The sequence below is a fragment of the Ptychodera flava genome, chromosome 10 (assembly GCF_041260155.1).
Source record: "Ptychodera flava strain L36383 chromosome 10, AS_Pfla_20210202, whole genome shotgun sequence".
NCBI classification, from domain to species: domain Eukaryota; kingdom Metazoa; phylum Hemichordata; class Enteropneusta; family Ptychoderidae; genus Ptychodera; species Ptychodera flava.
Window position 1 is genome coordinate 39,946,702 of NC_091937.1, and position 27,745 is coordinate 39,974,446.

The 27,745-nt window shown below is 35.1% G+C and overlaps 1 protein-coding gene across 2 annotated transcripts; it reads right to left on the minus strand.

Moving 5' to 3' along the window:
• Nucleotides 1–27,201, minus strand: LOC139142765 (low density lipoprotein receptor adapter protein 1-like). 2 transcript variants are annotated; one of them, XM_070712880.1, is made up of 9 exons: nt 27,007–27,201; nt 16,940–17,082; nt 15,690–15,799; nt 13,837–13,951; nt 13,317–13,485; nt 12,581–12,736; nt 11,539–11,705; nt 10,048–10,088; nt 1–7,270 (listed from the first exon to the last, which is right to left on the minus strand). In XM_070712880.1, the coding sequence occupies exons 1-9, from the start codon at nt 27,044–27,046 to the stop codon at nt 7,135–7,137; spliced, it is 1,077 nt and encodes a 358-aa protein (XP_070568981.1). In that variant the 5' UTR covers nt 27,047–27,201; the 3' UTR covers nt 1–7,134. The 2 variants fall into 2 exon arrangements, with proteins under 2 accessions (XP_070568981.1, XP_070568982.1); XM_070712881.1 differs by lacking the exon at nt 12,581–12,736.
• Nucleotides 27,202–27,745: the final 544 nt, after the last annotated feature.

Here is a 27,745-nt window from a genome sequence, read left to right on the forward strand (position 1 = left end):
TGCTGCTGAGCTAAATATGTATTTATTAGCAGAAACTCCAAAATAACACGAATATCAAATAACAGTCAGCATAATACACCAAAACTTCTCAACAAAAAATGAATTAATAACCATCATAACTTAGTTTTTCATGATAATCAGACCAGGTATCATAATAAATATCATTAAAAAGATAAATATGTCACTGGAACAAAGCATAAACACTATTTGAACAACTGTTGTGATAACATCATTATTATATTCATGTCAGGTTTCTCACAAAGGTTTATGAAGGGTGAAAGCAAAATTGATGAAAACATCTCTTAGAGATAAATACAGAAATATTTTTGGAAACCTTTTACAACTTCTTGTTGCTTGAAAAAACAAACTCTCCTTGAATATAAAAATAGGCATACTATAAACAGCTCACCAAGACAACAGCTTCACACTGGAGACCAATTACAGAAAAGCTGCAGACTAAACTGACACTGGTTACCTACATGGTCAAGTAGTGTGTAATAATAATACACACTGGGGATGCCATCATCCAATAATTGTAGCACAAAATCTACAGTCAAAACAGACCATAAATATTCTTTCAGACAAAGTTCTGATATATATTCATACTGTATTCGAAAACACAGCAAAATCTACAAAAGATACTGTGTATACCATAGAGAGGAAGAGTAAGAAACAGCAATGCCTATTCAGACAGCTGGGCATTGAAATATTTTCTGGCAATTGCAGAAAGTATATTCAAAATTGCAGCAATTGGCAGGAACTTCACACCTGGCTGAGACTTGACTGACACCATGAAAACATGGGCTCACATACATTGTATATCAATTGTGATTTATATCTTACAATACTTTTTGAATATGTGCTTAATCTGATACATTTATTCTAATGTGTGTGTACAATTGATATACAATGTATCAAAGGCCTACTTTGTAACAATTTTTTTTTGTATGATAGTTGCCAGTCTTAGACAAGAGAGAGTTACTGATCCATCATTGTTGATAATTTCAGAAAATTTAAAACCTCCCAGCTGTCTGAAAGAAGAGTTGTAATAATTTCTGCGGTGAAATTACTCACAGTGCATAGATTGCTAAACCTCTGGGTCATTCTGATATTCAGAATATATGGCAACTTTTCACACATATTTCAGTTTGAAAGCGGCTACGCTATTGAATCAGGCACTGTAGATCAAATGACAAACGGGAAGCACGTTGACTAGTAGCCTTTTAAAACAATTGCTTAATATTGAGGATAAACTTTGATTTCTTCATGATATTCATTGCATGAAACTGACATGAAAACAACAGCAAACAGAAAGTAGTCGTTAGAGGGTGTCACTTAGAGATGACATGCCATGGTATCGTGGGACAAGGTTTGGTATTTTCACTTTGGTACTATGATATAGATACCAAACAATCCATTTTTTAAAGAAAACTAATTTTTGTAGAATGTGGATATATATCATATGTATCATAAAGGTTATTAATTTGATAAGTATTGTTGATAATGAATTCGCTTAATGTCAGGATAAATAACAGGGCATGTACAACCCATGCCTTGGTTGCACGGTATCATCCAAAATATATTAACAAATCTATTTGAAACTTCCCTGATCATTCAACAATATCATTTCAAACCAAAACTTCAAATTAAATGCAAGAAACAACTAACATTCAAAAAAAAGATGCACAATGCAGTGAAGATACTGAGTTTCAAAAGATTACAATTTCTCTAAAAAAGCTCTGGGAAGAGGATGGACTATGAGATGACCAATCATCTTCCATCTTTGTAAACATTTGTAACATCCAATGGCCACCAACATTGCAACTGCATGTTGATTGGTCCTAATTATAAAGCTATTTCCATAAATATGATAGTGCTAACTTTTCAAGACACAAAAAGTTGATGCTACACACAGCAGGTAAATATAAATATGATTATCATACATAGAGCACAGAAAAAGAATCACTACAACCTAAAAATTGAATCTTGCTTCTAAGACACAAGTTACAAGCTGAGGAACTGTTTCTGAAAGTGTAATTTTAAGAAAGAAAGTTTTCACTATGAAAGTACTGTATATGTATCCTTTTAGCCAAACAGCTTAAAAATCAAGCAGTTTGCTGATTGGTTGATGATGGCATGCATCGCCAGGATACCAATTTTTAAACCAATCAGGGTTAATAAACCATTCTCTTCCCTTCCCTTTAGAAAGTTGAGCAGATCAGTTTAAAACTGAGGCTATATTCCTGTTACCACGATATGGGCCATGTTGCCATGGAGGCTAAAGCCAAAAACATTGCATCAAACACCCTTGACCAGTATGTTTGATCTTAGACCCTTGCTCCAGGGTCTATGATCAAACATACCAGTACAGTCTTTACATTTTTGTACCACAGAATTAGAAAACATGAAAAATTCACCTGTCAGTAAACAGATTGCAATTCTAGCATAGACAAATATAACCTTTGACATGGGGTCATAAGGTTATCAGAAGCACTATATAACTTGAAAAGCCATTTTAGTAATAAGAATTAACCTATTTCTGCAGGCAGATTTTACAACAACAACAACAACCGGACCCTGAACCTATAAATAGAAGTGTACGTTTCCTACTGATGTTTTCAAGGAGAGCTTTGAGTAGAGAAATTCTTGTGTTCTTGTTAAGAATGGGAAACAACACAGTTGTTAGAAAAGTATGATCATCAAAATCTAATGGTCAGTTACATCTAGATGGCAAATAACAGCAGATATTAAATGATAGATATCAGTGTTTGGTTATTAAAGCAGCATTGTAAAATATTTTTAAGCCTCGATCCTCCTTTCCCTATGAATTGTGAAACCCACCTGGCAAATGAAAAACTATCGGTGAGGTTTAACTGAGACACCTAGTGGTACTTGCATCAAAAGACTTTTAATTGTTCTTTGGCAATGGTATACTAGCAATCACAACATTCTGATGCAACTATCACTACAGAATATTTGTTTATATTTCTTGTTTCTTCGTTGTGAACCCCATTTTGAAGCTGCTTGTATTTCTTACTCATTCCCAATCCTAAAGCACATTTTATAAGGAAAGGTACTGAAACTGCTTCTAGTATTATTACCACCTTTTTGCCGTCAGTGTTTTGGTCCAATTCTATTGTTTACAATGGTGAAGTTGGACCTTTCCACAGGCAAATGGAGGTGAAAAGAAGAATGTCCACAATGGCACACAGGTAGGAATCTACAAACCAGGATAGGACAACCAATGTAATACTTTTCTTTCTTTTGCAATATTGCTAATCAAATATATTTTCTGCAATATTGCTAATCAAATATCTTTTCTGCAATATTGCTAATCAAATATCTTTTCTGCAATATTGCTAATCAAATATATATTCTGCAATATTGCTAATCAATTATTTTCTGCAATATTACTAATTAAAATATTTCCTGCACTAATTACACTGTCATTACTCAAATAATATCTCTAAAATATTCAACATAATGCATGTAATTTGCCTCCTAAATTGAATGAGACTTTAATTATAACCATGTGATAGGCAGATCCCTTGCTAGTCAGGTCAAACAGGTTGCAAGAAGTAGGTAAATGTATCCAACCGGGGATTATGAACTAAAATTGCACACAATAAGGGTGTACATGTCGGTGATATATCAACACATTGTATCTAATATCTATTAAATCAAAAATAGCTAGATAGCTACTTCACTAAAATAATGATAAACAACATTTTAAGGTATAGAGTGACACTCAACTGATGGCTGTCTTTGATTTTCACAGTCTTATTTTCATTCTAGAAATGTTCATCTTCAGTCCTGCTGCACACAGATACAATATTGCAAACACAAAAGTGCATCTTTTAAAAGTTTTTACAGGTTAACTTGGCATATGTGGCAAATCATTCATTTGATAGGAATACTACATGATTCCTAGTTCACACAGGAATTTTAGGTGTGTGCTTTGTTGTCGGACAATTTGCTGTGTATCTATGATCCCCATCATAAAACTTCTGATTACAAATCACTTGCTACAAAGCAGAAAATTTTGCCCCTGATGTATGGTACAGAGATTTATCGTGGTAACAAATATCAGAAATATGTCCAATATTTGTTTACAGTAATATCATGACACAAATGGGACCAATATCATTCTCTTTCCTACAATGAAAAGTTTTATTTTTACTGCCATTTTTTCCCAACCTAGGGAACCCCGATTCCCGTATCTCAATGATAATGATCTACGGCTACTTCTAGATAGACGTGTGTATTTAACAACATCGCCTGATATTTCCATGGCGACAGTGTTTCTAGAAATGTAAAGCAATAGCAGTTTCACACACAACTACACCTTGTACAGTTGTGCTGGCCATGTGAATTTTCACACATGATCCGTTTTCAAAATCAAAATTTATTGTTAAAGATGTTGTCTAAAAAACGCTGTCGTTGACACTAACATTCAGTGTAGCATAAAATGCCACGTCATGCCAACTATGACAGGATTTAGACGTAAATTTGTTATCTTATCTTGCATTGTTTGGCATTGCCTCATAGCAGTAAAATCATGTACTGCTTTTCATGTAATAGTTCAAATTTATTCTTTTCAAAAAGTTGTAAAAACACCCTGTAAATTTAACATTCTAATTCTGACCCCGATGTGGAATTCATTTTTATGAAAATATCAAGCAGTTATTTCAAACACTTTAGGAAAGATTTGAGTTCAAGATTATAAATGTTTTCTTGCTTTTCTATGATATAATCTAACTTCATGAAATGAAGGCTGTCTTTCCCTGCATTAAATCTTCAGTTATCCACTAGTATCAAAACTTGTCACACAGAAAAAAGGTTGCAGCATTACATTTGTATACTCTGTGTTTTGATTTTGGTTTTGAACTGGTTAGACCAGGTTTCTTCTGACTACAGAGCAGAAACCCCTAATGTTTCTTGTTACAAGTCAATTAAATTCAGTAAATTCTCAATCGAATTTAAACTTATAACGTACACCACCTAGTAACCTAACAAAGATGATCACAGTCAAAACTGATCAAGATGGTTTTAGCCACTGGAAAGTTGTGAAAATCAAAGCAAAATAGCATTACATAAGTGAACTGTAGCAATTTGTCTGCCTGGGGTTGACATATTGACACAGTGTAGCAAAAATAGCAGTATATTATGTGAACATTGTAGCAATGTCTGTTAGTATTTGATGTATTGACACATTGTAGCAGTATGACATAATACAGGTTTAACTCATTTATAAACAGAATATTCTGTACCAATTGAACTCTTGATGTAGAGTATGTCTTATCTTGCAAGGGATCTGCCTATTTTGTCAACAAATATGTAAATATCAATTGATACGACAAATGTAATGTTATTTCTAAATTGATAATAAATTATACTGCCAAAGGAATGAAAATGATCAAAACTGTATCCAATAATTTATCTGTCAGATAAGTGTCTAGACTGTGTGGTATATAAGTATTCATTCTATCAAACTGTAAACCGATATTTATCATTTCTAACAAATTATTTTTTCAAAGTGTATAACCACAGGGAAGAACTCATGAAACATGATATACTTACTTCTAAACCTAACTGTCTTCAGCAAACATAAACCACCAGATCAAGCTAAACATAACTTTTCAAACATTCAATATTTACAGCATCATGGCATTCTATGAAAATTTTCATGAGTTTGATTCTCAAACATCCTGGTATTCTATTTAAAATTACATTTCTGCAAAAAATAATTTACACAGGTCTTGAGATAGATCCATATGCAAGCGTCATGGCATTAAGGTTTAAGTTCTTTTGTCTGACAATATACATAAAATGAGTTGTATCCAAGAGAAGTTTGGAAACCATGATTTAAAACACAGTACATCGATCATTATGTTAAGATGCCCAATTGTAGTAAGTGTAGTAAGTGCCAAGGTCAAGGGCAAAAGACTTTACCAAGCTTGTTGGACACACAACTGTCACATTATACAGTTGAACTGTGTGTGTTAGTTTTCACCACCAGTTAATCATCAACAACTGGAATATCAGACTCTGAGAGGTGAAGGCCATGTTTTCAGTCCTTTTCCCATATCAAAATATCAAGAACATATTTTTCAGCAAAACAGTTCATGAGCATCATCTTCAAGCTATTGAGTACACAACTAAGAAAATAAACTGAAATCGTGTCAGTCCTACTACAACAGAGTGACAGCCATGTGTACACATCAGACTGGTTCTGCCAACTGCAATATGCAAATTTTAAACCTCATTTGATACTTTCAGTTGAAGTGAGAATTTTTGTGATGAAAGCTTCATTGTTGGTATATCTATTGATATGATCTTTGATAAAAATAGAAATTGCAAAATCTGCCCTATGGTATAAGAAAGTTTTGTAAAATGAAAAAAATTTACAAATATTGGCAATTTTGCATTACATATCAGATTTATGTAAATGCCGAGGTTGAGTTCTATCCAACAAAGCAACATGAGATTCATTTTGCGCTGTAACCTTGACCTTACTTTACACTATCCAGAAACTGCTTTTATTTAACGGTCAGATGCACATGTTAGAAGGTATTTGTGAGACTGAGTTACATCAGCCTTGATCAGTTCAAGTCAAACCAGTTGACATGAACAAGTCAGCATTTCAAATTCTCTGTTCTCTGCATGATTTTCCATGAAAGAAGTAATCGTCAGATAGCAATGTGTGAACATTTTTGAAACTGTACAATTTTTTCTGCCACAGTTATGTACGACTTTGTGTATATATTTGTCTTTTTTTCTTTTAATATCAAAAATCCTTAAAGGCTGGTCTTACTTCAACAAGAAAGTTTCCATTTCTGGCTTGCCGTCAACCTTGGCTTGGCAAAGAATCATAACTTCAATATTTTCTGGATGAAATCAAACTGTTCTAATAAAGATGAGATGATATTGAATTATCCCCACAAAATGTGACCTTTTCCTCTATGCAGCATTGTTTCCTGAACTACAATCACAAAAATTTCAACTCTGATCCAGTGACGGCTAACAGAAATCTGTTCTACTTATTCATAGACACAGATCTACTGCCTTGATCTATCTACTACAAATGTTTATTATCTTGATCTACAGACTGTAGCCATTGATACATTCTAGTGACTATAGACAGAGAAGATCTTCGACGGATTTGGACTGTTGTGTTGGGTTACCTTGGGAGTAGTTCTTCATGATATCTTGGTTGGAGTCAGATTTGTTGACATCGTGTAATTTTGGATTTGATCTTGTCTCCGCTAATCTAGGTAAAAGAAAGAAATTTACACATATGTGAAAACCAAGCCATGCTTTTAACAGATTTGATGTTTTCTGAAAATTCTGAAATCACACGGTAATGACACAAGACTCAGTCAAAAATATTCAGGAAAAAGCCAGTATTTTTTTGATGAAAAATGATATAGTGATATAAAAGCCCTTACACAGACACCATTGGATTACAATAACTTGTTTTCATTTACAGTAAAATTTCCTGATTTTCCAAAAGCTTTGCATTTCAAACCAGAATAGTATTTTGAGCTGAGATGCGTCTCGAGCCAAAATTCACGTCTCATTTACATATCTCAACAATGCCTGTGTAATGAGCAGAATGCACAAAATACACACAAGGACAGGGTAATGAAACATTAACATATAGACCTTGACACCTGGTACAGATTTGCAAAAAAATCTACATATTCAAACAAAAGCATTTGCTCACTCAAGGACAAAAATAACAGGTACACAAAAATCACTGCTTGGCTAACTCATCACAGATATGAAAGTCAATTTTTACCAAATGTATTCCTCTGGTTCTTTCTTGTCTGGACAAATATTGACAATTTTACCTATTCTAATGATAACCCTAATACATAGGAGAAGTTTAGCATTTTTGGTGTTAAAATCGTTTTGGCAAAATTTCAATATGACGTGAAATTTTCTGTGCACACTGTGCCAAGGTAAAGACACATCACCAATGTGTAAAGTGCCTGGGCAAAGATCACGTTACCAACATTATGTGCACAGCGCAGAAGGTGAGTGCAAAGCCTTGAAATGTCTCAGCAACTAGATGAATATGTATTTGAGAATTTGCATATCTTTGATTTATAACACTTTATATTTATTTTGTTTGCTCACTTAACAATGCCATTCTTTGAAACTCTTCAACACCACTAATAACAAAAACATGTCAGTTGTTGTCCGTAGTGTTTTGAAATGTACAAGACATAAAGACAAGATGCATATTACCTGGCACACTAAACATATCACAGAGTAAGCAATTTAACTGGTGGGAGACGCACACCAACTCCAAAATTTGAAAAACAGTAAATTATTTAAAGGAACAGAGCCTGGCTTTGGACAACAAGGACTTTGCAGAGGAACTTTCGTATTTCCAAAATTAATCTTTTAAATATGTTCTTAGATGAAAGTACATGCATTGCTTTTAGGTTTTACTTCTTTTAAGTTACCATTAGCTTTTAAAATTCATAACATGAAGCAAGAAAAAACTGTCAAAAACATTCTCCCTTTATCATCGCTGGTACCATCACCAGCCCATTTGATTTTTGAGGTTTTTAGTTCTGTAATACTCTGTTAAAATAACATCTTGAAATCATCAGCTGCTACCATGAACTTTTACACTTCATGGCAACTGATGCGTGTGAACTAGAAGAATTTTGCTGAATATTGAATACTGAAACACTTTCAGATTACTGAAAGAGAATGTTCGTAACAAGTTATTTCTTTTGAGTAAAGTTTGCATGCTTGTAGAAAAGTTCAGAATACCAAAGTTGAGGTAGTGACGTTACATTTACATATTCAAATTGGAATTTTAATTTGTAAAGAAGCTATAGTTTGCAGGCACATAATATCTTACCATCTCTACCAGAAGTACATTGATTAACCTTTTGAGCCAAAGTCAATTTTTGTTGTCTTTATAGGATGTACCCCTGTAATTTTTGTTCAGATTTTTGCCAATATTTTTATTAAAAACTGTAGCTAATGAAATGTGGTGTCCATTTGGTCAAAAATAATCACAAAATTTTCAAAAAATTCACAGCAATTGGTAAATGATGAACCAAAATTTTGGTGAGAAAAATTACAGCACTCAGAGTCGATGCGAATGTTTCTGTTATTGGAAGTTTGTAGCGGGAATGTACAGAAAATGAAATTGGAAGAGAGTTGGCAAATTTTAGATATTGATATAGAGTTCAATCGTAAAAACTGAGCCAAATGACTTGTTAGTAGTCTGGTAGAGAATGGTAGTCCATGCTGTGCCAGCAGAGATTGTACAAAGTGATATTATGATAAATTCCATGCACTCTGTGACAAATATGAGATGAAATGGGTGAGAAATTAACCAACCTTGATATTAAAATCTTTGTTCCACAAAAAAGACAGCAACAATAAACAAGGTGACAAAATGAGTGATGCAATGCCTAACATTTCAGAAGGTGATCATTTTATGAGCTTAACCAGCACTGGACATACTTTATGTGAAATTTGATACATTGAGCCAGCTTAGACATGTAGGCTGTTTTGTGTAGAAAGATCATCTTTTTGATAATACAGTAATTTTGAAATAAAATAACTATTTAATACACAGATTATAATAGCTCATAATCATCCACCCCCTACAACTGATGAATCACCCTTCCTCCCCCTTTTTCTAGTGGTGAGGTCCAACAAAGCCAATCAGAACATAGGTTACAGCTGAACTTTAGCTGGTAATAGGGGTTTGGGTGCATCACCTCTTGCTAAATTTACAGAGGCACAGGATTAAAATTGAAGGTACCAGCAGAAAAGCTTTGACGGCATGACTGAACATGGAGAATTGAACTGTTCAACCATCAAGGCATTCCAGCATAAGTATGAGTGTGGTTTACATGACATCTGACCTGTTTTTGGATTTCCCTGAAAATATTTCAATGATACAGAAGCATGTTTTGTGAAATATATGAGATATGAGAGCAGGGATATGTTTTTTAAATATTTGATCTACTAAGAATACAATATGAAAAACAAAAACTGATAGCAACTTACTTTGAAAAACTTTCATCTAGGTTTGAATCGTCTGTGATATTCTGCAACAAAAAACGCATACATACTGATTAGTGTTAAAGAACCATGCTATGGACATCTGCATTTGTTGTCGTTACGTTGCACTCCATGGAGCTACATTGTATGTGTCAAAGAAATCATGTGACCAAAAATCAGCTTTAAAGTACAAAGACATGCCTATGTCACCAACCTGTGACCATTTCACAGATATTTGAATTCCTATTGTGTGAAATTAAGCCAAAAGTTCCTTCGCAGCTGACAGGTTTTATCATTGCTATTCATGGCGTTTCCTTCTTTATTGTGTATGTGTTCAGTGCAAAGAAAACTTTGGAGAAGTTCCCTGTTGTCATGGAGATCCACTCAATCATGTTATATATCCTTGAGAAGGCTGTCAAATTGGAACATTTGGGAATTTCAGGAACAGTGAGTTGAGGGAGGGGGAGGGGGGATAAGAGAAACGTGATTCCACAAGGTCACAGTGATCTACCAGTATTCTAATTACCTTGGTAACCAATGACAATAAACAATAAGATGAAACACAACCACTGATTACAATACCTGCGCCTTGACAATGTTGAGGACGTTTGAACCATTAAAATTTTTATAGCTTCCCATTTTCAATCTTTCTGAAGTTCTACTCACTAATTGTGGAGTAAGATCCTCCTATTTGATTTGTAAAGCCTTTACAAGGTCACTGGGACACATTTACGCCACAGCTGACAGAACTCAATAGTGCATAATCCCTATTACAGTACTTTCTACCTCTATGTTGTCATTGTGTTTCACAGTTGTGAATATCTCTTTCAAAAATGCCACAATCTACATCACTTTACAATGGCATAAAGGAAAGTAAAATGTCCTGTTGAGTCTATTTAGATCATTTCAACTCGGTCATTAATCAAGGAAGAGGATTTACATAGCTCTGAATCAGAAATGAGTTCTCTAGTCAGACAATAATGAAATCACATGCAGAAAATTTTGATTATATGATCATTTGTGTATGAAAAATATGTTTCTCACAAAATCCAATGAATGCTACAAATATGTACCACAGGAATCCTATCTTATGAGAAAAAGACCAACAAGAATCCTATAGAGCTGCTAGTGGACATTTGTTGGATTTCTGGGGCGATTTTAAACGTAGAACAAAATATATCCACTGATCTGCAGAAATCCTACATACAATCCTAAGAATTAGGTTTTAGTGCAATGGTTATCCCATAGGATTCCCCGGGGGTAATTCTGTAAGAGTTGATCTATTGCCAAAAATAATTTTAAAGCTCGTGTTTAACATGTTTTCCTCATTATTTTGTGCAGGGTCTTTTCTACCTGGCAACAGGAAGTGTTATTGTACCATATGTCAAGAAAGAACCTACAGAAACGGTAAATAGGAAGTATCAGAGCAGAGTTAATGAAGAACAATGTCAATTTTTTAGAGAAATATGCAAAGTGGTTTAGTTTTTATAGTCTCACCCATTTATCCAATAGCTGAGTTGCATCACTGACACCTGGCATGTAATTGGTGGTCGTAATTCTAGGTTGGCCCGGTACGTCCAATAGTTTAGCAGTGCGTACATTATTGTTATGATGTCTCTCAATCATATGCGACGATGACGCCGATGGCGCTGACGATGATACAACTGTCAACGACAACAATAAGAGGAAAGATTCATGAAGAACACAAGCTCACTTCAAGGGACCAAAATATAGAAATCATCTTTTTCAGTAAGTATTGTTCGTTTCTTGTATCTGGTTGAATTTGTCTCATTACAGTGTCTTGTGAGGCATAAATCATCTTGTCTGAATTTCTATTTGCATTATTTTCAATGCTTCTAAATCTTATCCCGGAACACATCCACTGAGACTCATAAATATCCATAATTCATATCTTAACTGTTATATTACTGGCCTTATGGATTGTTGTGAATGTATTTTCATACCCATTAACACCAATTTCAAAGTAAATGAAGATTTGATCTTTGATGACACAATTTGGAAAGTGAAGAGAATGCATAAATACATACAAGCATGACATGTGTGTTCCCTCTACAGTCACTGGTGCTACAGAAATTTAAATTACTATATGAAGAATTTTATCCAAATATATCCATATTAAAAAAGTTGGACATGATATAGAGTGATCTGATATACGTTCATGTCATTTGTGAATGAACTATTAAATGAAAACAGTGTGGTAGAAGAAAGCAATCGTTTTTTTACTTTTTTATATCAGATATAGTAATTATACACTATATGTACATGTACATGTGTGTGTGTATATATGCACACACAGAGAAAGAAAGGGGAGAGGGGAGAGACAGGAGAGAGAAATGGGAGAGAGAGGGGAAGAGAGATTGGAGAGAGGGGAGAGATGGGGAGAGGAGAGAGACTGAGGGAGGGAGAAATTGGGAGAGAGACAGAGACAGATATCCTATTGTAGACTTACAGTGTGATTGGTATTTGTTAAATATCAAGACATCGGCAAGACAGTTGCCTGATGAGTGAAAGTTGTTACCTTTTGGATGTCTAGGAGGCGGACTTAATGAAAACGCTGAACCACTAGAGACAAGTGAAGTTTGTGGTGATGGTGATGATTTGGTAGATGAAGTCCCATTGGATATTGGTTTTACACCTGGTATTGCTTGTGGGGCTGATTTCTTATTGGGCGACCCTGCCATTTATATGCAAATGAAATGGTTTTAGTGTTATCTGCGATGCAAAGCTCTACCATACCAACATTCAGAAGTTTGCAACGTTAAGTTTTAATGAGAGTGGATGTGAAACTGTGAACATCAGCCATGTATTGGCAAATAAATATTGAAGATGAGTTCTAAAATATCTACATCTGCCATAGGTATGTACAGCAGACAACATGCGTCAACAAGAGGTGGATTTAGTTACTAAGCAACACAGATGGTAGCAACATTTCTCAGACATGTCAGAGTTAATAATTTATGGTGACATTTTCCGCAGTTCTCATCTGAGTCTGTGTTTCTCAGCAGATTATACAAGCAACAAATGACCGGCAGCTTTAAAGCCCTAATACTCAAGTTCTCTGCAGTAAACTATTTATTGCAACCCATGTAATTTCTACCTAGCAGCGTAGGGCATAAAATGCAGCAGTTTGTATTACATTTCGCCTTTATCGAGGCGATAGCACTGTCACTGAGATCTCACCAAATTTTAAGTCTTGTACTACAAAACACATTTACACTCATCAAATATGCAAGAATTGTTACAAATATCTCTACCTGATTCATATGCTGTGAAATCTTCTGGACTCTCCCTGTCTTTTTCAGAACTCTCGTCTTTTATCTCCTCTTTTATCTCTTCCCCGCTGTCTTTGTCCTGCTCATCCCACAATTCCGTCTCAAATGCCACATTGAATGCTTGTGCAACAGTCAGACACAATTCTTCAGCCTATCAGACGAACAGACATACATCTTTGCAAACATAATTTCTAACAAATCCCTGTTTAATTATAATTCTGCCAAGCTTTAATGAACACATTCACAGCAAAAGAACAAACAAATTGAAGGCTTGTTGTTTCGAAACACCTTTGAATTTTAACAACTTAAACAACTAAAATGTCGAACAAATTTCATAGCTGTAGTATGATCGTCAAAACTAGCTAAAATGTATCTCTTGTTTCTATGATTACACTTCAGACATATTCAAATACACAAATGTACAATTAATTGTAGCCTTTGCAGACAAGACATTTTGAAAATATAAAACAAAAAGGTTTTTCCTTCACTTTGAAATACTTACATGTTTTCTTTTGTTACAAAGGAATGCATGGCATTCAAGTGTTTCATTTTGTAAATTTCTTGCAATGTATCCGAAAACTTTATCATGATTTTTATCAGCTGTACAATAGGAAATTCTGAAAAGGAAAAAAAATTTCAAAGCAGGTAAGTGTAAATAAACTTCACAGGTCAGCATATGAGAATATTCTCTCATTTTGAATATTAGTATCTCCTACCATGGGTAAAATGTGTGTCAGAGCAATTTTTCTTTAATACACTCAATGTTTACAACATATTTTAGGACTGCTGCTCAGTTGTGTCAACTTATTTGGAAGAAATAGAGAAAACATGAAGTTATACTGTCTTCTTTTCAAGCTGTGGAAATTGAAAATGTATGTTTTCATCAATAGTTCACACACAGTATAGTGGCCATGATGTATTCCAAATATCATAAATTTCTGGTAAATTTTGGACATTGACCCCTGATTTTCATTCTTGATTATGAGGCAGAGTAGTTTGTAGTTTTCGTTGGAAATTTTAAACGAAAGTCTTAACTTTCTGTTTCAAGGCACTTATTGCCATGACAGGAATGTGATGGTCATGTGTTTTATGTAATGGAGTGTATGTACATGTAAACGTGTCAGTGTGGGTGTATATGTGAAAGTTTATTGACATTAAACAAACAAAGTACATGCATATCTATACCAAGTTTCACCCACAGGTAGCTGTCCAGCATAGAATAAGGAAAATTATTTGAAATAATGGCATTATTGATGATCATTGTTAATTTCTGTACAGCGCTTTGATTACAGAGAATCAAGGTCTGCAGGCTGATAGAAGGATGCCCCCAGTGTTCACTATCATGCGGGCTGTAGTAAAACTATCATTGTACTCTGTGAAACAATGACCTACATGTATGACAGCACCACATCAGGGCTTACTCACTTGCAGATTACTGTGATTATCCAAACACATATACATGACAATAATTTGATGATTATAAAAGAATTGATGACTGTTTATTCATGTTGGCCAAATTTTGGTTAGTGAATTCAAGACAATTTTGATTTGTGAAATTTGGTAACTGTTATCATTTTATATCAAACCAAGCTGATTTTTAAAAAAATCAAACATGAAATGTACTTATCTGGAACCTGAATAAAATACAGAGAATGTAATAACTTCTTAATGTATTGTGTGGGTTCAAATATATATGACCTTTGACCTTACGATATTCATATGTTCACATGGAACTGACATAACTGCTAAAATTGCACAAAATTTTGTCAACTGTTCAGCAACACAATTTTGTTACCACTATTCTACAGGATACTTCCTTTACTGATAGAAATTCACTTGAAGAAAAAAGGTCACGGTGCTGACATGTAATAGACTCTGAGCAGCAATTTCAAATCTGTACCTGAGCATAGTGAGATAAGTGTGTGGTCTGAAAATGACTATTAGAGTTGCTTTCTCAAAAAAGTTAGTAGCGATAGGAAAGAATGCAAAGCATTTAAAAACTTCTCTTTCACAATATGAATGGGGAGGAAGTTGATAATTAGTGAAAGACAATGCCATCTGAATCTGAATCATTGTACCTTCACGTTTGGGATCAGGGTCGTACCATAGGATCTTGGGAGGGGTGGTCAAGATGGATAAGAATGTACAACATGAAAATTATTGATAAAATTCAGCTTGGCTGCATTATTGACAAATATATACTTGTCTGCAAAGAGCAGAAGATTGTTTATCTTCACTAAAAACATGCAAAATCCTGGCAAGCAAACAAATAGCATATTCCTATTCTAACCATGCACCCCTCTGAGATATAATGGCACAATCTATAAAGGAAACAGTGCAGTATTCAAAGCTCACCGATATATTGAAATGGTCTCCAAATCTTCTTTTGTATTTAGATCTACCTGTTCTATACCCTTTGGAGTAATTGTTAAGGACACTTTCCGAACTCTATTTTGTGATTTAGCCTGAAAAGAAGGAAACAGACACAAAAATTAAATCAAACTTGAGGAAGTACCATATCTGTGGAACCAAGTTCCATGTGTCTTAAACCTGATAAAGTTCAAATAATATCACACCCACACATCCTGGTCATCACGGACACACAGCAAATGGTGAAATTTGAGACAGAGCAAAACATGTGTGGGTGATTTTTCCTCTCTCTTGATCACTGTCTCGTAAATTGAAATACCTTGATTATAACCAAAGGCAAAGGAGTAAAATTAGAATTATACAAGAATTATGAACACGACATCCCTGGCAATGTCCATTCAAATGGAACAATTTATTCTTTATCTTCCCACAGTAATAACGTTAACATAAATCAACATTTAATTTATTACATGCATTATTACTGTCTAGGTAATTCATTTGATTTTTCGCTTTTAATCTCTCTGTCACTATCTATCAGTGCTTTTGCACCATGAAATATTTTCACTTTGACAAAACTGCTTACAATTTTACACAATGCTTTCAGTTTAGATGACCCATCTGATCAAAAGAAACACCTTGCCATCACGGTTACAAAGTCAGAGAGAAACTGTATGTTAACCACCTTGCAACGTTTCCCACAAAATTTGTATTCAAATGCAACAATATGTTTACAATTACACACATTTTTTACAAAATGATACTCCTTATGACAATATTGGTTATTATTCTGAGTTATTGGTTTTATGATGTTGACCCCTCCCAAAAAAAGAAAGGTTTGAAATCTGTAAAGAAATTTTGTTGATAAATGCATCTCCTTTCTAAAGCAAACAATCTACAATCACACTACATGTACTATGTTTGAGATTGTTGCCCTCTAAGTTGATTACAGTCAATTACACTGGATCTAGGGGTGGCACCCCCCTGGACATTTACAACCAGACACCAAGCCAATCCATAGCCATTCATTGTAGATTTGAAATATTTAAGCAATGAATGTCCACTGAGTAGCCGTACTGATACTGGTACACAAGGCATCAGTGATAAATGCACAGGTACAACTCTGTATCATGATGACTATACATATTAAAATTTCACCACTCAGAACGTGCAAAACACTGAACTTATTTTGTGTTACTTATATGACAATAAGTCAATTTCATCTCTTCTTTACTAACCTGAGAAACAATTTTCTTGACTGCATCTGCTGTTGTTTGTTCGTCGTTTGGTTTATCCACTATAAACATGCCAAGATACTTCACATAGAATGTGACCCCCTCTAACAGAGGCTCTACAGTTTGTGAGGGGTCTTCCGTTAATTCTGAGCAAAAAAAAATAAAAAGTGTCAATGATTAGTTCATATTGTATTAACATCACTTACCATTCAGGAAATATCAGATTAACTGAAACTTTTATAAAGACATTGCAAATTTAGTGAGGACAACAACATCTGCTGTATATGCACAACAATGCCAGGCAATATTTATTTCTGCCCATTTGAGCATTACAATAACCAAACTTTGGTTTGTCATCCAAGAATTTGAGCTCTTCTTACCAATATTTTCTGCTGATAGTTTTTGATATTAAATTTGATAGCAAATTGTGACCGACAATGTCACCAAAACCTATCATTTGTGTGCCCTGTACATTTCATGGCAGTTTTTCAAAATCCACACACTGACTAGGGTAAATGCCCGCATTCCTTTCCGACAGTACCCTCTAATAATCCACTGTTGTCTTTTTCTTCCAAAAAACCTGAGTGTCACACCCACTAATCCCCTGCTAACAAATATGCAAACTATGTGGAAGATAAATTGGTCGAGGCGTACTGTATAACTCCTCAACATTTTAAATTGTTTATACCCGCAATTTTTTTCAAATTTCCTTTTGAATCTGAGTGTACAAATTTCGACCTGCCAATTTTATTTATGATATAATCCACTGGTTCATTTAAATTTAAAGTGGTTAAGGTCAAAGGTTAATTTCCAATGTCCCTTTTGTCCCTCCTTACTGAATGCTTCACTTTCCATGCTTACATAACGTTACCTTGTGACCTTTGACCATGTAATGAGATAATTGACACGTGTCCACCAATGGCAACAATGTCACTCATTAATTATTCCACGTGGTTTGACACCGATAAAAGGGTTTGATACCTTAACATGCTTTGCCACAATGAAATCTGTAGAGATCGTTTTGTAATAAAGGTTCCATATGCTGGCCATATAAGTTAAATTAAAAGTGACATTTTTGTGGATCAGATATTTATTGCTTCCCTATGAAATACTGAAAACAGATCTCAATATTAACAGTTAAAAGATCCTAAAATAGATGCATGCACACATTATAGTCTAGAATATCTCCTTAGTTTTGGTATTTTCCCCAAAACTTGGGTTTCCATACCAAAAGTATGGCGAGGTTCTATACCGTACAAATATGTTTTTTCTACAATTCCTGTTGGAACATGTACTGTTTTATCTCTAATGCCCTAACTGATTGCTAGAATTGTGGGCAATAAAATGTATATGATTGCTCAATGGGCAATGTTCAGATCAATGGGCAAAAATTGCAAAGGTCTTAGAACCAACCACTGAGAACATTCTTTGAGCCAGAAAGAATACCATGATATAGTTACGAAGGAAAGGGCAACCAATAGTTACTAAGAATTGGGAAGGACGATACACATTACTTCCTGAGATCTGTAAAATATTACGTAAACATAATTTTTAGTCCCAAAGTATTTGAAGTTGAGATTGGACTAACTCAAATAAAGATGACAAAATTTAAGAAAATGTTTTTGAAACTTCAAAAGCAATTTTGCTAGAATTTTGAACTTCGAAAAAGCTGCGATGTCTTCGATTTTGTTTATGAATGCAAATATGACTGAGCATCATGCTCAAAAATTGTGTATGAGACTTCAATTTTGTTAAATTCTTTCAAAATTGAGGATTTTACAAAAGAAATACAACTTTGGAAAAGAGTCAAGCACAGTTACTTCATATTAACTTTTTACTGCATGAGGATTGGAAACTTCTCCGATGCATTCCATATGTCGGTGCAGACAGTGTAACGTGGTGGTGGTATTTCAAGGCCGTCCCCTATAGCATGTACAGCCAACCTAGTTAATAATAATGATTTATAACAAACAGGGTGGTTCCTATGTTGACTCACATACACACATGATGGTCTGTCGGCAAGGAACACAGGATGTGGCCTGACTTCCTCGACAAAAGTTAATATAAATATCTTATCAGATTCGACTGCAAATAAACAGAACATCCTCAACTTTGCTCCTTATTAAACTTTTACACACATTCATTGCACTGTCCTCTGTTACGCTAAAGTTCAGTGGTAGAAAATCTGTCCCAACTGACACAATTACGATGCTTGTAAATTCCATTTAAAAACACTGCCCCTCCCCTCATCACTGTTCATTAGGCATTACCCCCCCCCCTCTAACCTTCAATATCAAGGTCATCAAGTCACATGATGAGAATACCAAATTCAATGGCTTAGCTTTAATTAATCTTCTAGTTATTATTATTGTCATATTGGTTTATTCAACACCCACACTGTGACAGGACAGTCAGTGTCACACAGATTGAGCACACTGCAAGCAGAGAAAAATCCATGAAAAAGGACATTCTTAGCACAGGTTTTTTGAATACAAAGATTACGAGGATGTGCCTAAAATAATTTCTATTCCTAAAATATTTATTCCAGATGGTTATAACTATGCTTGTTTTTAGCGAATTGCCATCTTTTAAGTTGTTAAATGTAGAGCTAGAAATATTGACTCAAATGTCTATATTAAGACAACCATAATGGCACAAAGATATCTTGATCCACTGTACACTATAAATAATCCTTCTTTCACGTGAAACACACTTTTGTAATGAAATTTTGATCAAAAAAAGCAGAAGGCAATAAAACAATTCCTTTTCATGATCTACAGTCCAAGGGGAAATGTCCCAGTTGACAATGTCTAAAAAAATGCCAGTTTGACATGTGTCCACAGAAGATAATTTTTATGATTAAAACAAATATTCTGATCTTATTCATAATTACCTTACAGTTTCTTATGTGCAGTGACCTAGAAATTTGTGAAAGCTTTAATACTACGATGAATTTTGACATTCATAAAAATTCATGGGATGCTATGCTTTCATCTCAACGGAATGATTAATCATAAAGATTGTGATGCCACGGTTGTAAATGTACCACCACAAGCAAAGTGTGATTCATCCGTTTACAAATTAACGGATGATGAATGTATAGAAACAGCCTGCCGAGATGACATTTTGCATAACCAAGCAATTCAGACACCACACTCCAGACAGCCTCCCCTTTGCTAACTTCTCTTCTTTCTTTGTAAAAACATTTAGCGTATAACATTTACTTCCTTTGTAAAACCATTGATGATGAACATTAGTTGCAGTATATTTTTAACAAAGACTAATTCCTGTTTCAATTCTGCCACTGACGACACTAGTATACAATTGTATCGTGGTGGAAGTTCAATGAACAGAAACTCATGTCTATCAGTTATTTAGAAATGTTCTATAAAAATCATTTAACTGGTTTATTTAGTCACCATACAAATGCTGAAATATTGACTGCCCACCCCATCATAACAGAGATACTATTAATAGATGGAAAACAACGACAAAACAGATTTTCTTAGGTGAATGCAAAATATAGAAAACAAACTTTTTGAATAATACTTAAAAATCTGTCGAGTATAATTATGGGAAGAATGATAAAAAGCAAAAGATTAAATACGGCAAACTGTACATTATTGCAAAAATTTGGATTGAGACACGATTTATTTTAACCAAAACTCATATTTGAATGCAGAAACAGTAGAAGTATGATTTCCACCTAAATAAACAATGCGATTATATTTCCATTTTTGTTAGAGTATAACTGATAAGGAACTGCTGATAAATATGGTACGATAGAATATATATTACAATGAGGTAGGAATAGGATTCATGTTTTTGAGGATTCAAATTACTTGCTATTAAAAGTGTTCCTAAAACAGTGTTTTGGTAATAATTGTGTAAGTAGGAATAAAAAATTCATTGGTTGTGCATCTGTAACACTGCAGCCTTCTATATTTGTTCCAAAAGGTAACAAAAATTGGAAACAAGACAAAAAAATACAAAATAACAACAATAGTAACCACCTCTTTCTTCAAGAAAATCAATCTGATGGTTCTAAATAGCCAAGAAAAGAACTCAATGGTTCTTAAAATCACAGCGATAAAATAATGCTACATTTTTTTCTGAATGTTTAGTTGAATCCCAGCAAAGATTAGGAAAATGAAAGATATTATTTATTGATACAGTCACTCTAAGCTGGCTTTACAACTTGCCATATAAACTGCATATTGTGTATGGGCTGAACCACTAGATATAGGGAGGTGCAAGTAGTCAGATTGAAGGTGCAAAATTTGTTTACCCATCTGAGAATTGGCATTAGTGCCAGTGGAAGCATAGCAGTAAGTTTCGTACTTTCGTTCACTTTACAGCCTTATCAATATATTTTTACAAATTTGCAGTACAGGTAAAAAACATTTCAGAACAAGTTTTGCATGGAAGAGTTTTGACCAACACTTCTAGATCTGATAGTGGTGCGTTCCCAAAGCAATGTACAGAAAAAAAATGCACAGAAAAATGTGGCTACAAATTACCGACTGTCTCATCTCAAGCAGGTAGTAAAAACTTATGAGGTAACTCAGTTTTAGAGCCAGAGATTCACTAGTCTCCAGCTTGATGTTCAACCTTCCTGATAAAATGTCAATTACCAATAAAGAAACTGACTGTGATAAAATTTAGGAATTGTCTCAGCCCCACGTTGACACTAAAATTGTTCTTTTGGCAACTTCAGTTTATTGCCAGGTCTTCATTTAAATGTCAAATATGACGTCTGATGTCCAGTTTTCATCAGTTGAGATCAAAAGATACTGTTGCATGGCAGCATGCAGTCACCATTCTTGCTACCTTAAATAGCTTTCTCTTGTGCTGGGGTCGGGGAATTTGAACTACATGTTGCAATGCATGGTGGGTAAAAAGTGATAGTGATAGAGATAGTGATCGAATAAATAAGTTTTGTAATAGTTTGCATGACAAAAAGTTCTATTTGTTCATGAAACTAGCTAATCTCCACGCAGCTTTTCAATTTTTCCTGCATTTCTTGCATAAAATTCCTGCATTAACCCAAAACGTTACTTTTGCTACCGGTAGTCAAACATGTTTTACCTGAAGAAATACGGTCGACCCCCCTGGGACCTTTATGATTCACTGAGGTGGTAAAATCATAAGGCACTGAGAATTACTGGTCTTGACATCAAATTTGAAAGCAGCTGCTTCTTCAAGTTGAAGAGCAAACCAATCACACACACACACACACACACACATGTACACTGATTACGCTGAAACAATCGTACAGAATTTAGGGCAATTTCGATCTTCGTATATTTGACTTTTTTTTCCTTTTTAAATACATCACATATGTATTTGTATGTTTTGGGCTGTATTTCAGACAACCTACAGCATCTCTGTATTCAACCACTGTTTGGTGTGTCAGTCGACTGTTGACACATATAAGGAGACCTGTAAATGTCAAATGATTTATTTTTACCACTAATTGTTTGACCTGTTTTCTCTTTTTAACTGAGAAAATATTCTACGGGAAAGTTGTTTTCAATAGTTTCGGTAGGAGACTGTAAAACATTTGTGGTGTGACATGGAATATGGTAGGCCACCAGTCTATCTGACAATACTGCAAGTACTGTATATTCAAATTGACATTACAGCTACTCTGTATCAAGTAGTACTGGTAGTCTGTTGTAGCCTATACAAGCCCATGGTGATCGAAAGGGGCTTAAGGCACAAAATAACTCCCGAAGTGATCTCTGAATGAAAACATCCTCAGCATTTGGTATTGATGTGTTCACTTTCATCACAAGAAAATATTTGCGATGAATACTTCCGATCATATCACCTCGCATAACATCCATACGAGGTCCATCCTGAGTTTCTGAAATGTCACACGTGGCGTGACACGGACACTGGAATGAAGTAGCGATGTATCAAGTAACAGACATGTTGATGGTTGTTTATCACATGAGCATCATGTGATAACAAATCAGCCACTGAAATATGTCAAGTCACTCTCCTTCGTGTTTGCAAAGCTGCCATGTAGTGTGTTTCGCATCAAACCAAACTCTTACAATTATGTTATTATTTGAAAGCTTAACAAAACAGTAGGGTAGATCAGTTGGGCTTAAAATGTTTGATTTTCTCATTATCATCTTAAAAAGATATACAGGATTGCTTTATTAACCCTTTGAGTGCCAAAGTCTATTTTTATCCCCTTTATAAACAAACCACAGTCAGTTTTTCTCAGATTTTGCCAAATTTTGAAAAAAACTGTAGCAAATGAAATGTGATGTCCATTTGGTCCAAAATTATCAAAAAATTACAGAAAAATTCATAAAAATTGGTGAAATGTTGCACTAAAATTTTGGCGGGAAAAAAATTACAGCGTTCAAAGGGTAAATCTCATACCAGCACTTCAAAACTCTACAATGTGAAGAATTATATTATCAATATCGCCATATAACTATTGCTATACAATATAAGAGAATACGAAAAATAAATGTTTCAGTTAAATATGTGATCAAATTTTACTATGTTACAGTGAGTCAGCTAAATGGCAATAATATATCCATTCCTTCAGTTTTGTATCTTATATGCAATTAAAAATGATGAAATATTGAGAAGAGAAAGGTTACTCAATGTCCTGGAAAGTATTTGGTCAACAAGATTATCGGTGAGAGTGTAATTTGTAGTTTTTCACCATCCCGTTTACCATGGAAGTCATTGAGAGTGATTAAACTTTACCAAGATTTGAGGAAGAGTTATTCATTCACTGAAACATTGAACAGCGGGAAATCTTGCTAGAATTCTTAAGTTAAGGTCACTGAAGGTGACCTTCAAAGGTCAAAGAGTTGCTGTGACTGAGACAAAGTTGGTCACTTTGGAAACAACGTTCCTCAATGCTCGTACTTTTTGAGAAGACTGATGTCATAATACTCAGCTTTACTTCTGGAAACATTAACAGAAAATACCATTACCAGTGCTGCCAGATAGGACAGATATAAACTGCGAATGAATCAATTTCAGATATATGTACAAGAAATACACATGATTTCATGAATGTTATAATCAGCTATCCTTGATGACAGTTCACGGTCCGACCAAACAAGACCCTGGTTGAGTACAGCAAGGTAACTATAGACACTTTATCACACCATATATTTACATTATCTAAATTTGATATGCATGCATTGTTGGTTTGAAGAAGTTATCAAATACTTTATTTAAAACAGCAATTTTTGTATAACACAAGCCATATGATGATAATGGTTACACTCTGACTGTATTCTCCGCTGGGTCAGTGTTACCGCTAATATTGCAATTTTGCTTTCATATAATTTTTTATCATTATTACACCTGTGCTGCTACTAGTGCTAGTCAAAAATGAGAAAAAAAAATAAAACTAAAAACAAACACCTTATGGGTGACATACAGTACCCAGAGTACAATGGTGCAAAATCAGGCCACTTTGTATTGACCAAACGGAATGGTTTCCACACATGCATATCAGACATTTATGGCAGTGTGTAAAGAATTGCTCACCATGCTTGAATGTAAACACACAGCCCCGCCCACTTCAAAACAAACTTCAACTGATAAAAGCAAAATGCCATGGGGTGAGCTGTCGATTTGAAACGACTTCTAAACAATGGAAATCAGATATGGAGAACATAGATGTCAATACTTTCATGCAAAGCTAACACTGTGACAGATTGTACATTTACAGAAGGGGAAAATCTAGCAATAAAAATCTTATAAATATTCATGAGTATAGCCACCTGTTCCACAATACACATATACTATGGTTTCTTGGCATAATTCCCCTACGTTTTTTGCTGTGATTGATGTCCGAACAATGGAGCATTATTCATTTGAGCTGTCATCAACATTTACAATATGAATTCATCATCAGAAAATGTTGATAAATTTAACAGTAGTTATCATGTACTGGCTGGCAGATTTTCTTGTTTGGAATGACCATACAGTCCCTCAAGCAGAAATCTGCTCCTTGACAAATCACTCGGTTACAACTCATTCTGTTCACTGTATAACATATGGAATTTGAAAAACTGATCAAAAGTATATACATTAAAAGATTAAATATAAAATAAACATAAAATATAAAATAGAATATTTATTACTTTTATATGCAGTCGTGCTGATAGTTTTCTCAATATATCATCTATACGATTGTTTTAGTAATTAATCTCCTACTTCCTGGAAACTGCAATATATTTTCCAACTCATTAATATTTCAATGGCAATATTGTCAACAAATATATGGATGATAAAATCAAATGGTATTATACCTGATCATAAAATATAGTCTTATAATACAGTCTTCCTTATCATCTAGCCATGGTAGAGATAAGATTAGGACACGAGCTCATAATTATCTTTCCATGATATTGTGTACAGTCTGGATCACTACAAAAATACATGTATTGTCTATAAGTGGAAATTTTGCAGCCATGAAAAGCTGTAGGATTCCTCGGCTGTCAGTGTGGCAAGTTTAAAGATACGGTAACTAACTTTTGACAAGTTTGTCAGCATTTTGTGTATGTGTCAGCTACAGTCTCTGGTCAACTTCAACAGCACTTTGGTTAATGAGGGCTGTCAGTGTATGATATCCATTGACTTTGTTGACGAATGAATTCAAACCCGGACCTGAAATCATTTATCAACACAACCAATGCAGGACACACAGACAGTCACCGTTGACAGGGCGGGTACTGGGTACTTCACTTGTGGGAACTGCGGGAAATGGATACATGCTATAAAAAACCTGTCAAAAAAGGCCAAAAATTAATTTCTTGAGTTACAGTAAAGTCTTTGGTATATCAGAAATTTGAACAATGCCCCTTTTCAATTTTGCAATACTACAGTGATGATAAGTGTGAACCCACATGTAAACTGACCTCAAATGACCTTGGCTTATGCCGATTACTATGGAAACACTTGTGCTTCTTGCACGTGCTACACGGAAAACAAACAGTAAATGTTAATAGGAAATCTTTAATTTGCTACCAGAAATATAGTTGGTTGTCAGGGTGACCACACTGGACTGTAAGACAGCTGCTTTTTGAGTGAAAATCTGTAATTTCTTAAATGATGTAACCTCTAACATGGTTGCCGTGGAGCAGCCTCTCTTGAGACCTCAAATGGAGGGGCCGTGACTAGACGAACTCTGCGAACTTTTAGGCTATTAAATATTGACCACAGAGGGGACAGTAAAGATGGGGAATTGTGTGCCGGTTTGGCAAGTTTCCCATCCCGTTACGCAATTTTATTTTACACAACACATGTATCACGCGCCTTCGTGGTTGTCTACGTCATGTCCTCGCTGCCATGTCACGGATGCATTTTTACCGTAATTTTTTTACAATTTTTTTTCCGTGAGGCGTTGGCCACTCCCAAACGCTCAAAATCTCTTTTTCCAGGACTATATGACGAAACTATGGAAACTCACGCAGTGAAGACACCAGAGGTATTGTCGTAGTGAATGAGGCTTTTGTGTAGAAACCGGCTACGGAGAGCCAGGTCATAAATGAAAAGCGAATGTAAATAAAGCGGCGACGTCACACGTCGAATGTCGGAATAATCACCACCGTGTTTCCAATTGCGTTCAGATACAAAACGTGCTTCTCTAAATTAACTAGCTTTCTATATAAATGAGAATATCGAAATTTAACTGTCGTTACCAACTAGACGGCAGCCGCGAAGGTAGAAAGGCCTGTGCCATATTTGGGCTCGTTGTGAATGGTGCTGCGGGTCACTCCCACGCCTTCCATGTCAATGAGCGCATCTCAGCTCACAGACACCACGTTCTGTAACTGTATTATACCGGTTTTTACGCGACAAGTTTTAAGAAATTTCGTTAAGAACTGAAATGAACCTTAAAAGCTTCAGTCCCCAATATATGCTTGGCTGAGGGCAGAAAAATGGGTACTTCGCAAGGAAACACCATCGTCATAACATTGCCGTCACAGGCCGGGCATGGCACATGATGCCGGTATAAACAAAACATTGGCTATTCATGCCAACGACGATTTTTTACGCACTGAGTCAATTTTACTTACTTTGGTGTTTGGCGCTCTTTCCAAACCGATTTTTCATCATCTTCTCTCTCCTGTATTTACAACTGTTGAGCCGATTCTTGATGTGAGGACGAAAAATATTCAAAACACGGAACCACTTTTTTAAAACAAATTTTGTCGTTCTGATATTCAGGAATGCTTACTATGTCAAGCTGTCGGTTTCTGCGCTCAGTCGGTGAAACGTAATGACTCTCTCCCAAATATGGGCGGTAAGTGGGCGTTGTCTTTGACGTATTCATCACCCATTCGCTAGCATGCCGGTAAAATGACAGGTACTTGGCACGCATCCAAAGCCGTTTAATATTAGAACGACGTCACACTTTTCGCGCCGTCTCGTAGAATTGGCGGGAAAGGTCACACGCAGGTTATTCATTGGTAACTGAACTCGATAGACTAGACTAGACATGCGAGGGGCATGCGGGGTTATTGACATGTTGGATAATACAAATTTTGAAGTCGGTCTTTTCGTCCTGTCGCTCTGTGATGGAGAACTTGTTCAGTTTTAAACCTACAAGGTATCAATGTAATTATATATTTCGCTGAACGCTTTCTCGCTATAAAACTCCATCAATATATTGACGAGCAGATAACTAGACTCACACTACAGATGAACGAAAGTGGCATAGCATGCGTAAAATGCCATGAACTCTACACGTTTCCCATCCTAACATGGGATCGACGCTCTGCAGAACGGCGACCCCCGTGTTGTACCCCGGTTAGC

Bases quoted from the DNA above. Each gene is read 5' to 3' on its own strand.
- LOC139142765 (XM_070712880.1), bottom strand. From the start codon at position 27,046: ATGATGAAAAATCGGTTTGGAAAGAGCGCCAAACACCAAA. The intron at 15,800-16,939 runs GTTAGTAAAGAA...CCTTCTTTTCAG, and splicing joins TCAAGAAAATTGTTTCTCAG to GCTAAATCACAAAATAGAGT. The intron at 10,089-11,538 runs GTGAGACTATAA...TTTTTGTTGCAG, and splicing joins CTCAGCTATTGGATAAATGG to AATATCACAGACGATTCAAA.